This window comes from Myripristis murdjan, chromosome 17 (genome assembly GCF_902150065.1).
Source record: "Myripristis murdjan chromosome 17, fMyrMur1.1, whole genome shotgun sequence".
NCBI classification, from domain to species: Eukaryota; Metazoa; Chordata; class Actinopteri; order Holocentriformes; family Holocentridae; genus Myripristis; species Myripristis murdjan.
This window is the reverse complement of record NC_043996.1, coordinates 21,066,831-21,079,305: the sequence shown is the minus strand read 5'-3', so window position 1 is coordinate 21,079,305 and position 12,475 is coordinate 21,066,831. Positions and strand designations below refer to the sequence as shown.

Below are 12,475 nucleotides of genomic sequence, written 5' to 3'. Positions count from 1 at the left end.
AGACTACATTCACCTGAAAATATAGCCGAACACTTCTTTTTTTCTTGTCTTTTTTGTGAAATAGGCGGAATTTGTGTAGGCTGGCTGTAGTAAAGAGCAGAGGAAAATATGCTGATTGATCATCACACACTTGAAACAGTCATTTTTTCCCCAAACCACAATAGCATTGAGGAAGATGGGGTGCCAGCTCGATGAAATTTGGGTTATGTGTGTTGTAGGGCAATGATGCAAAAAACCCATGTCTACCTTTTACAGACACGTGTCCATAAACTATAGCCAACCTGATTCTCAGTAACTTATCTATTAGACGTCAACACAGAGAGCTACACACTTCTCACCTAGGCCACGGTGTGAAAAGGAAGGAAAGAAAACCACCTGCTGGACAAGCAAAAAAGCAACATTTTATCTCAAACCTATTGATTATCCTAGTGTACCCTATACTCTAATTAGATAGTATTTGCTATTTATGATAACATTGTATATATTAGCCTACATGGGCATATTGGCATATCATAAACGGAAGTGATCCCACGCCTTCCTTTTATTTTAAGTGTTGAGGATGTCATGAAGCCTTCCGCCTGTCATAAGCCTGTTTCACCACTAGATGGAGACAAAGCTACATGAATAATAATTCCGATTTCCAACGCTATTTCTGCAGAACTTCATATCCACATTATGACTCATGACTTTAGTGCTTGCTTGAGATAAACACTACAAGTGATTAATGAAATTACGTTTTATGTGATAAAGCAGATGGATTCTGGTGCATGTCTGTTTCCAAAATGTGCGTTTCAGTTGAAGCTGAAATTCCTGTTTTTGTTTTTGTTTGTTTGTTTGTTTGTTTGTTTTTCAAAACAAAAGTCTTTCCTGATAGATATTGAATGTGCTGTTTGCCCTCTCAGTCACATTACACATTACACCTTCGAGTGCCGGACTGTAATCGACCCACTCTGATCTGCAATCGACTCGCAAGACTTTTTGTAGTTTTTACTCCGCCTGTGTTTCGTTTCACTTTTATACGACAGAGGGGAAAATCCCGGAACTAACAAAGTGGCATAGCTGTCGAGCAATTGTTTGCTGCACTGTCTGGTAACAATTTCACTCAATCTTTGTTGATATCGATGGTGTATTTGCTTGTAAAACATAATGTTTACGGCCAAGCGATAGCTCTGCGTTTTAGAACCGAGTTTACTTTGTTTGCTGGAAGTTTTCAGCAATATAATTTGAGCCTCTGTCAAACGTGGCTTCCACAACTTTTTTTCGATTTATGTATCACTAAAAATCAGCTACTACAGACTCATTTACATTTTTACAATAACTTGTTACACTGAACATCTCTGGCAGCACACTGTTAAGGCTACTTTGTTAAAAATTGTACGCTGTGGTGTGTTTTGCTGTGCTCTAAAGGGGGCTTCAGAACGGGGATGGCTGTCGCGCCGGGCTCAGTTCTCATGACTTCGGCTGACCTTATCAAAAGGGAGCCCCTGGACTACGGAGGATTTGGAGAGGTGTTCCTGTGCTACCATAAGACTCTGGGCCAGGTGGTGCTGAAGACTGTGTACACAGGCCGCCTGCGCAATGAGTGAGTCCTGACCTGTCAAAGTAGGCCCTGTGGTGTAGCAGCAAGACACCACTCACTGAGTCCCAGGCTGGATGCTTTCAGTGCTTATAGATTTACTGGATATGAACAACATTAGATTCGTTTTTTTTTTTTTTTTTTTTTTTTTTTTTTTTTTTTATTTAAAGTCATTTGTATTATGGCAAAAGAGTGTTGACTGTGTCAGGTAGCGTTTTTGTAACTTGGCATGTGAATGACAGCCTATTGTATTGTAGGTAATGTTAAAGAAAAGGCAGGTCTGCCCTCTGACGAATCCTGTGCTGTTTAGTCAGCAACAAACACTTCCTTTTTGCAGAGACAAAAGAGATGTAAGTTGCATCTAACATGCGGATGTAGGTACTACCGAATCTGTTTGTGCCAGTGTCTCTCTTGACACACTGTTGTGTTCGCTGGCTGTTCTCCTCAGAGGAAGCCTGGGTTTTCATCTCATCCAGTCTTTTCGGTATTGACTAATCATGGCACACCGTTTAAATTAAGTCTGATGGTGTTGAAAGTCACATTCCCTGATTTTCCAAGTGCTCTGTCCTTTAATGCCTCTGTTGTCATCATACATGTTTTTTCATTCATACCTTTCTACCTTTTACCTGACCTTTCCCAGGAACAGTAAGAGGTCGCTGCTAGAGGAGGGGAGCCTAATGACAAAACTGAACCATGAGCGGGTGGTCAAGTTGCTGGGCGTGATCATGGAGGATGGAGACTGCTCTCTAGTCATGGAGCTCATTCCTAGGGGCAACCTGTTGGCCATGTTAGAGCAGGTCAGCAGGCTTATGTGCACACAATAAAGAGAAAAATTTAACTTTCATATTGTCTGTCATTTACACAACATCTACTGCAGCAGCTCCACTGAAGGCTGGGTGCTGTTGTTTTATCCATCTACATTTTTACATAATTTTCTGAATAAATAATAACACAGATTGGTGCACCTTCTATGTAAACTGACAAATTAAAGCACGGCATTGTCCCCACTCTCAGGTTTCTGTGCCAATGTCCATGAAGGGCAGAATCATCCTAGAGATTTTGGAAGGGATGGTTTACCTTACAGAGAACCATGTTATACACAAGGACTTAAAACCAGAGAACATTTTAGTGGACAAGGATTTTCACATCAAGGTATGTCACTTCTAAAAACACTTTTATAAGCCTTACATTGTTTTTGTGTAAGCCAGTGGCATTTGTGCATGCATGTATGTTGGAGGCCAGGGGTTATCAAACTCTTTCATGTTCTGAACCCTGATGTTGACTTTCATTAAGCCACAGATGCTCATTTGAAGTGATTGTGCACTAGAGACTTGATATGAAAAGATATGTTGGTTTGTGTTAAATATTACACTATTTGAACATTGAGATTGCATCATAATGTTAAAATATTCACTCATACAGTTTTTGTATCACATTACTTTCTAGTGAATCAAATTAGTGTAAAGTTAAGCTGTGACTCATTTTGCTGAGGAACGTTTGGAAGCCCCTTGAAGACCTTTTAGGGTCCCTGGACCCTGCTTTGAAAACCACTGATGTAGGCAATTATATGCATTTGTTTGTGTTTACTAGATTGCAGACCTTGGCTTGTCCACCTGTCAGACTTGGAGCAAACTCACAAGGGAGGAGTCCCGCAGGAAGAGCCGTATTGGACAATCAACTGGTGTGAGAGCTGCTGGCACTTTGAGCTACATGGCTCCCGAGCACCTGGAGAGCATCCATACACCCTCAACAGAGAAGTCTGACGTCTATAGCTTTGGGATTGTGGTTTGGGTCATCCTCACAGGCCAGGAGCCTTATGAATGTGAGTTGAAGGGTGAAAACCTGCTGGGGCCCAGGCAAAAATTTTGGCTGTATAGAGGATGGACAGTGAAACAGTAAAGATTTACTGTTGGCAATTAATTATTTTATTAGGTTCACTACTCATACCAAGATGGCAGAACATTACTGTGATTCAGATGAACAGGGTAACTATCTTTTCTATGTCCAGTTGCAAGGAGTGAAGACCATATTAGCCAGTGTGTCCGTAATGGTGACCGACCTGCAGAGAACGCCATCCCAGACGACACACCTGTAGAGATCATTCAGCTAATGAGGAGATGCTGGGCACATGACCCACAACAGCGACCAACATTTAAAGGTGTGCCTTTTTGATTGTCTATATTACATTTGAACAATAGAATATGGTTTGTTAGATATCATTGTTGAATTACATGGTCCAGTGAAACAGAGAAGATGTGTGAAAGGAAGTCGGACCAGACATAAAGAGAGGAACAACATTCAAACTTTCCATAAAACATTTTAGGAACATGTAGTCACATTTCATAACAATCAAGGGCTGGGCTGATGGGCCACTCACTGAGAATTCCTGCACTGTGTTTACTCAGTAACTCGCACTTCCTTTTTACAGACACGAGATGTGTTACCAGTATCTAAAATGCAGATTTAAGTACAACAGAATCAGTTTGCACCTGGGTTTCTATTAACAGTGATTGAGCCACTCTTGAAACATTGCCATGTACGCAGGCTTTTCCCTTCAAAGAAAGCAGGCATTTTCATCTAATCCAATATTTCCAATGCTTGAAAAAAACCTGGCAAACCATGCAAATCAGGTGTCATGGAGGTGAAAGTCAGATTTTATGATTTCCCACACTAGTTATTCAGTAAGTGCTGCCTTTGTGCCATCATTATTCCTCAAATGTGCACCTTGAATCTTTTAATACAAAACATCACTTGCAGCTGAATGCTTGGACCATTTGAATTAAAATCATTAAAATCAAATCATATTGAATCAATCAATTCAAATCTTCAAATTATCCATTTTTCACAGATTAAGAAAACATAGGTTTATTTTTGTTTGATTATATTGAATGGGCATTGAATGATTTTCATTCCATAATATGTGTCATTCTTGCACTCCAAAAACTTAAGTAACAATTCAAAGGAGCGACAGAGTTTCCATCTTTCTGGCATCAATGTGGTGCTTTTACTGCCAGCGTTCTTCTGTTGTTGTCACTGTAGTGTGCAGGCATATACAATGGCTCTTGTGTAACTTGCATGGATAGTTCTGGCTAAGTCATATGACCCCCTCTAATTTCATTATGTCTGTCTCTTTTTCTCTCTTTTTTTTTTTTTTTTGCAGAGGGCTACAACTTCTTCCTGCCCATCTATGTGGAAAAGTTCAAAGCATATGTCGAGGAAGACTCACTTGACCTCGGGGCAAGTATATATTTTTTGCGGGTTTGATTTGATAATGTTCCACCCAATGTGTGCTGGGATATGCTACAGCACCCCGCGACCCTAATTAGGATCAGCAGTTTGAAAAGGAACAAATGAATGAATAAATGTTTTATGGACAACAGTAGTTCTGAATGAAGTGAAAATAAATTATGGGAGTCAGTTGGGATACTCAGCCCAATTAATCAATAAATACAAATTCACGTAAATCACATCCTGATTTCTCATCTGATTGGTGTGCAGAACTTGTACGAAGGTCCAGAAGAGCTTGTTGAGAAGATGAAGTCATTATCAGTGACCCCTGAAAGTTTTTCAGCAGGTTAGTGCTGTTGGCTTTAATATACCATGGTTAACATAAGAAAGTGTAGTATAAGAAAGTGCTAAAAAAATTAGCATTGGTCTTTTCATTGCTCAATTGCTCTGTTCCTCCTATCTTGTCTTCTCATCTTGCAGATTGCCCAGCTCCTTTAGTGAGCTCAGAGAGAAGTGTATCTGTCCCAGTTGAAGCCAGCATTGAGGACCTGGATGTCAGTCCATGTAACACCGCTATGGAGTCTACTGAATCCTCCGTCCAGACAGATGCTAGAGCCGTTAGTGGCCCCTCAGTCTTGGAAGAGAAACTGCATCAGGAGCTGCAGTACCACAAACACGGTAGCTATACCTGTGTGGACCAGCCGGACTCTGCCAACTACCACTACCAGTGCTACCCAAATCCTCTCCCCCTACAGCGTTTGACCTCTTTAGATTACACTGATAGACAACCAATGCAGGACAATCCCTCACTGGTCTCATCTGTCCAGTCCTGGACAAAAGCTGAGCCTGTCCAGCCCACCAGCCAGGAAGATCCATACCGGCCCTATGCTGGTCTATATGAGTCCATGGCCACCACAGCTAGCGTACCTACTGCATGCCACATGCCCATGTCTGCCAGTTCGCCATCTCTTGCACAACTTCCTCAGCAACATCCATACTCCCAGTATGATCGCCAGCAGTCCTGGCCAGTTTACCCAGTGTCTGATACAGCTGCACCTAACAAGATTGGATCCTTACAAGATCCAGGTACTCGTAACATCCACTTGTTTAAGAATTTCCTGCACAGATTCCAAATTTAGATGCCTAAAATATACAAATCTGCTTCTACCATCCTTTGATATGCAAGCAAGAACATGTGTATCTGTGTGTGTTCTAGGAGGTCTTTTTATTCAGAATGCCAGTGGAATCCAGATCGGCCACAACAACACACTGAGTATTAGGAGTCCTGACTCCTTCCAGGGCTTGTCATCTTCTCTACTGTCCAACGGCTCAGCAATCTCCCCCCTCAGAGAGGCCATTCAGAAATTTGGTAAGCCATGGCAACAATATTATTCCTGTGCAATTTTGTCACTGCCCATTTTGTCAGCATGGTTGACCTTTGATAAAGACGGCCTAATCAGTCAAATTATTGATGTGCTCTAATGCTATGCATGCAGGAAAATATGGTTGCTGTCAGGTAAGGAGCTCATAACTCCAATTTTGGTGATCTTCTTGTCTTAAATTGAAGGGTCCATGGTACTCCATGGCATCAGACTCAATATAATGAATTATTAAAAAAAAAAACAACTGGATAAACCTAAAGGACTGTATTTAGTGTAATATCGACTAAATGAATATACTTCACATTTCTGCTAATCTTTACCCAAAGCAAGCAGTTGTATTTCAGAACTCTGATATCCCTGTTCCTACCTTTTATCCAGCCATTGGTTTACATTCAGTTTACTGCAAGATGAATATTCACTTTCAGAGTGTTCAACCTTTCTTCACTCCAGTATTCCACCTTTGTAATAAAGACATCAACCTTAATTTCCCTATAAGCAGCAGCACTGTTGTGTTATAATGACTTGAAATTGGGCAGAGTGAAACGGTCTGTCTGCCAGAGAGTAGTCCCCGGGGACATCTTTAGCTTTACATAGCAAATCATCAGTTCTGTGGTTTATGAATGGTGACGACTTTATTAGCAGCAAAGCAGTGCTCCCAGCAGGTGGTGACAAAAGGAGACAGCATTAATTTGTTCAGATACTCCATGGAACCAACGTTACCCAATTGTGCTAAGGAAATATTGCTGAACAAGCTGGTTTGTCACTGTTGACCATTAGAGTTGACTAAACATTTATCCTCATTTTCGCATTCAGAGGACCACACAGTGACCGAGGACCACCTAGATATTCTGAGGGAGAACATTGGCTCAAACTGGAAGCGTTGCGCACGACGCCTCGGGCTGACCAACGTGGAGGTAGAGACCATTGACCATGACTACAGCCGTGATGGCCTTCCAGAGAAGGTGCACCAGATGCTCGAACGCTGGAGAATGAAGGAGGGCAGTGTGGGCTGCACCATCGGGAAGCTGTGCCGAGCTTTGGAAGGCCACATCAAGGTAGACATCATCCAGAAACTACTGGACACCTGCAGAAACACTTTTTCCTCATAGACTGGATAACTGTGGTCCATTTCCTCCCAATCTAAAGTGTTGACTGCAGTATTTTAGATTCAAGATGCTTGATTTTGTTATCAACACTGACAAACAATACTTCATTTGAACATTTACATATTTTTACTCATTGAACACTGACCAGTCTGTCTATGATTTGACCACATGGACTGTGAAAGTTTAAAAACTAAACTTTCAGTTACCAAACATTTTTTCCCATCTTTTTTTTATTTGTATTTGCACCAAAGATGAATATGAGCATGATCAGCGTTCAAGTTTCCTCCAATGTTGGAATTTATATTCCACCCCATTCTTTCATTGTTTGAAAGTGGGTTTTTTGCTATATGCACACCGCCATGGGTGCTGGGCTAATACAAAGTAAAAATGGAAAAGACGTGGAGCTCGCACAGCAGTACTCTGTATTAGACCTTTATTATTAAAACGGTTTTAATAATAAAGGTGTAATACGGAGTACTGGTGCGTGCTCTACGTCTTTTCCATTCTTCATTCTTTGGACTTTCTTTTTGTTTTGTGTCATTTCCTTCAACCTGACAATGTTAAATGTGTAAACTCGTTCCTGGTAGATGTAGAATTTCCTGTAAAGGAATAAGACACAAATGATAATTTTCCTAATTTTACCCCAATTGATAATTATATCGATCCACAACAAGACCTATGAAGACATATTTAACACAAAAGTAATATGTTAACATGAACACGGGCAATTATTGGTCAAAAACTCCTATATGATGGAGTTATGGAAAATAATCAAATGTATTTAGTAAATATGTGTCTGTACTGATGTTTTTGTAGTATAAAAATGAGTCTCATTAATGGTATGTGTAAAACATTTATTAAAGCCCAGCACAAACACAGGTTGAATGTATTGTAAAGTTGATAAGCATTTGTATGGTATCATAGTTACAGATAAAATGAAATGTGAATTATACAACAGGACAAAACCCCTAAGTTTCATGTTCTTCCACTCCATGCATATTAATACCTCTATCCCTCTGTCTGGGCTGTAGATATTCTGTACATGAGTGTAAGATTGGTTCAAGATGTCAAACTCTTTATCAGCATACATCTAAGAACTGTTGTACATTATGGGCTGTCATGAATAATATTTACCTTGTGCAATGGTAAAAGCAATGTGTACATATATGACCAATATGTTTGTTTTTTGGGTTTTTTAGCGTTTACTTTGTGGGCATCAGAAACTGATCAGACTCATTTCTTGCCAAATAAATTGCTGGATTATATCCGTTCATCATATGAGAAATTTGCACCATTTGTTTTTCTCTGCAAACAAGGATATTCTAGTTACTTGTTCTGTCAGGCTTCACTGTTGTTTTGTATGGCGGTACTGTGGGTTTCTGTGAGAGACTGAGAGGAAGAAAGTGTCCGATGTTTAAGTTTTGTTTTGTTTTGTTTTTTTTTTCAATTGCTCCAATAGAGTCAGGCACAATGTAATGATTGACCTTATTTATTTTCCATGGCCATTAAATAACACTTTGAGACTCAACCCCCCGTTTAGGTTGTAGGAAGCTCTATGCACATGACAATCAAGAAAATACAAAGACGTTTCCACAGACATGACTGTACAGGCTCAATTAATATTTTCTTGAAATGGTTTACTAACTTGTATAATTGACTGTGCAATAAATTGAACATCCATTTGTCTGTCTTAAAAATCCTTTTTTATCTCCTCCAATTATGCCTCACAGGAACACAAGCTGACAGTTTTAGCTCTCTTTTCTCATTTCTTTCGACTGGAATTGCTGTGAAAAATATATTTTTTTAATATATTACTGATGCAATGATATCTTCTTAGGTCTATTGACAGGTAATTTTAGCCCCAGGAATTTACAAATCAGCCACTACTGTTATCAGTATGTTTTTTTTTTTGTTTGTTTTTTTTTGGCCTGGTGAGCTTATTAATCTCTTTATTAAACACAGGAAAATATACCTCTGCATGCCTTGTATGATTTATGATAAGATCCTGGGATACAAATGTGGATAGATATTACAGTTTCTTATCAGTAATTGCATCCATTTTCTATCTGATTTAAGGATGTCTTTCAAATGGCATCCAATTGTGCAAAAGATTAGATCTAATTAAGTACCTTTGCCTTGAGAAAACACAAGCAGTCTACCATGCATCATTAGATGTCCAACAGGTACAAGCAATTAAAGAAATTAACGAATCAAGAGTTTAATGAAATGAGCTCAAGCTGTAGGCCTGAGGCGGGTGTCACCAATTAGTCCAGACGATGATGGTGACTGTTCTGCCAAGACCACAGAGCAGATCGCAAACTTTATTTATGGTGTCGTGCTTTGCCTTGGCTACCGTGCCTTGTCCAATCCTGTGTGTTATTTAAATGACTCAACCAGTCAGAGCAAATGTACAGCAGGACATGCTTGTTTTCAGTCAGAGAGAGAAGCAAATGTAGGAGAAAAAGAAAAATGTCAAAGAGGTGTTAAAGATAAATTTGTATTTGTTCAAAATAATCACTTTGTTTTTCATCTGGTAAAACTGCTGTGTTTCTATTACGCCTAATGTTACTGCAGTTTTGCACCAGACACTTGATGCTACTGGTTGAATACCAGGAAAAAGCTCAGAATAAAGTCTTGTTCACATGAGCTCTACTTTATTTGCATTTCTATTTTTAAGGGACACTCATTTTGATATTCTTATTTGTGAATAAGCCTGCTTATTTATTTTTTCTTACTTTTACAATGTGTCTGATGTGAGAATGGCAGGTAAAGGTACTTATTTTTTAATTGTACTTGATTACTTTTTATAGTTATGTACACTCACCTATACACATATACCCTCAATACCGCATCCATATAGGCCTATACATCACAAGAAAAGTTAGATATGATGGCTTGGATGTTTGCTTGGGAGGAAATTTGAGAAACTGTCTTCCTAAAAATTTTATTGCATCCTGCCGGCCAAAGAGCTGTGAGAGGAAGAATTCCAAAACTGGGTGAGAAATTGAAATCGACAGCTTGCAATACTGTCAAAGCTGAATTTGGTCCTGTGTGACTGGGAAAATACCCCGACTGTCATGTATATTTTACACATGGCTCAATACAAGTTTGTTTCAGACAACACAAAACCAATAGTTTTTTTCCACTCTTGCAGTTATCTACAGCTGCATTATTTGCTTTGGATTTGGATACTTAATCTGTTTTTAACCTACCCCTCCCCATTCTTATTATGCAGCTCTAAGAAAATGACTTGATTCACATAATACAGCTAGACAAACAGACAGTATAATATGATGTCATAATTAGGGTATTATGCAGTAACATCATGTACCAGAAACAACATCTACATAATTGGTCAAGCACCAATGTAAACACTATACCTGCAATCATCAGGTGTAAACAATAGTTGATCAAGGATAGTAAAAAAAAAAAAAAAAAAAAAAGTGGAGCAGCTTTTTGTTAGTATTACAATGATAAACACCCTGTTACATGTGACCACTGAAATCCAGTATGAGTGTGAATCTTTCCAAATGCATCACCATGTAAGACGACAGCGCTGTGATCCGCCTTGTTCCCAGCCAGTGTGATTCCCTGAGGTCAAGCTCAGGTTTTACTAAGTTAATAACCGCAGCAAGTCGCTGCTATTCAAAATATTAAGCAAGACTCAACAAGTATTTGCACAGCACCACACTGTGTTGTTTGGCCTCAACCTCACGTTATTTTGCTTATAAAATGATACCAAAAGCATGTGCTGAAAGTGCAAATTGTCACCTTTCATTTGAGGGTTCTATGTTAGATTAAAGTTAAAAGATTAAGTATTTTGAGTTTTATAGTTTTATAGTTCTAGGGTCGCAAATTAATTATATGTTCAGTAAAGTATTAATTATTTGTGCATTTTCAAAATCCTTACTTTGTAGTGAAACCAGAAATATCACTACAAGTGTTCCAGCTCCAAATTCCTGGACATAATTTAGAGCAAACCACTCGTGCCTGTATAAGGTTTGACAGATGACAATCTATGTCAGAGCAGAAACCCCAGTACTACTCCAATATTACATGTGAGAGGGCATAGATCTAGGGGGAGGTTGTAAAATAATTTTTATTGTGTTGGGAGTTTAAAAGAGCAGAGAGCTGCACAACTCAGACTCTTTGTAAAGCCAGATATCCAATCAAACTGTGACACAGGCCAAGGAGGACATTGATCAGGGAGCTGACCAGGAACCTGAGGGCCAGTCTGACAGAGCTCTTGGCTGTGACTGGAAATCTTGCCAGGATAACCTCACAGATCTGGGATATACACCACAGTGACCAGAAGGCAGCCGCTCATTTACAAGGCACAGGACAGCATCCCTGAGGCCAGATACCTGAAACTAATTTCCTGACCAAAAATCTGCCTACATAAAACTGAAAACCTGTTTACGCAGTCTTCATACGTATTAAACCATGCTGTGTTGTGTCAGCATGTTCCTTTATAAATCTCAGTCATCATGAGACTTTGTTCACATACATGAATGCAGTGCCTTAGCGATTAAAAGGGTGTCAACACACCCACCATTTAACTTGGTCTGGATAAAATTGACAATCATCATTATGACTAGAAAATCATACTTGTAGTTATTGCATTTAAAAATGAGCTCTTCAACTATGATGTAAACTGCTATGTCTGGTGGGAACAGGGCAAAGCTTCTCTGTTTCAAGCCCTGTGGCAGGAGCACAGTGAGGCTAGTTTGGATGGAGAAGAAGAGAAATACAGAGAAAAATTCAACTATCCTATAAATCACACAAGATGTAGGCTTGTTGCAAATTTGTAAAAAGTATTGCATCACAGGAATGTTTGACCACTCAGTTGAATATCATTTTAATCTCACCAAATGTTTTTAAGGAACTAGAAATTTTGGTTAATGAACAAAAATCAACCTAGCTGAGAAAATACCCTCAAATGAAAGATGTCTGCCATAAACCTCAAAGCCATTGTTTGAATTTGCAGACTGAATAATGCATATGAGACCAGAGGAAAGAGGTGGCTAGTGCCCAAATACTTCAGGAACCTGCAGGATATATTCCTGAAAATGTTTCCTGAAAATACAAATAAAGTGATTGCACAGATTGCACTTAGAGAATATCAACTTCAAAATATAGCCAAACAAACTGTATATTGTAAACAATGTAAACTGAGTGAAATT

General features: G+C 39.2%; 1 protein-coding gene across 1 annotated transcript; it reads left to right on the top strand.

Moving 5' to 3' along the window:
• Positions 1 to 1,010: 1,010 nt before the first annotated feature.
• Positions 1,011 to 9,165, top strand: ripk1l (receptor (TNFRSF)-interacting serine-threonine kinase 1, like). The gene is made up of 11 exons (XM_030075458.1): positions 1,011 to 1,089; positions 1,408 to 1,582; positions 2,217 to 2,373; positions 2,591 to 2,728; positions 3,167 to 3,398; positions 3,585 to 3,734; positions 4,737 to 4,813; positions 5,075 to 5,150; positions 5,285 to 5,890; positions 6,021 to 6,173; positions 7,000 to 9,165. The coding sequence occupies exons 2-11, from the start codon at positions 1,425 to 1,427 to the stop codon at positions 7,293 to 7,295; spliced, it is 2,043 nt and encodes a 680-aa protein (XP_029931318.1). The 5' UTR covers positions 1,011 to 1,089; positions 1,408 to 1,424; the 3' UTR covers positions 7,296 to 9,165.
• Positions 9,166 to 12,475: the final 3,310 nt, after the last annotated feature.

Excerpts from the sequence above, each read along its gene's own strand:
- ripk1l (XM_030075458.1), top strand. The coding sequence starts at position 1,425 with ATGGCTGTCGCGCCGGGCTCAGTTCTCATGACTTCGGCTGACCTTATC. Across the intron at positions 2,729-3,166 it reads ACAAGGATTTTCACATCAAG|ATTGCAGACCTTGGCTTGTC; the intron begins GTATGTCACTTC and ends TGTGTTTACTAG. Across the intron at positions 3,735-4,736 it reads ACAGCGACCAACATTTAAAG|AGGGCTACAACTTCTTCCTG; the intron begins GTGTGCCTTTTT and ends TTTTTTTTGCAG.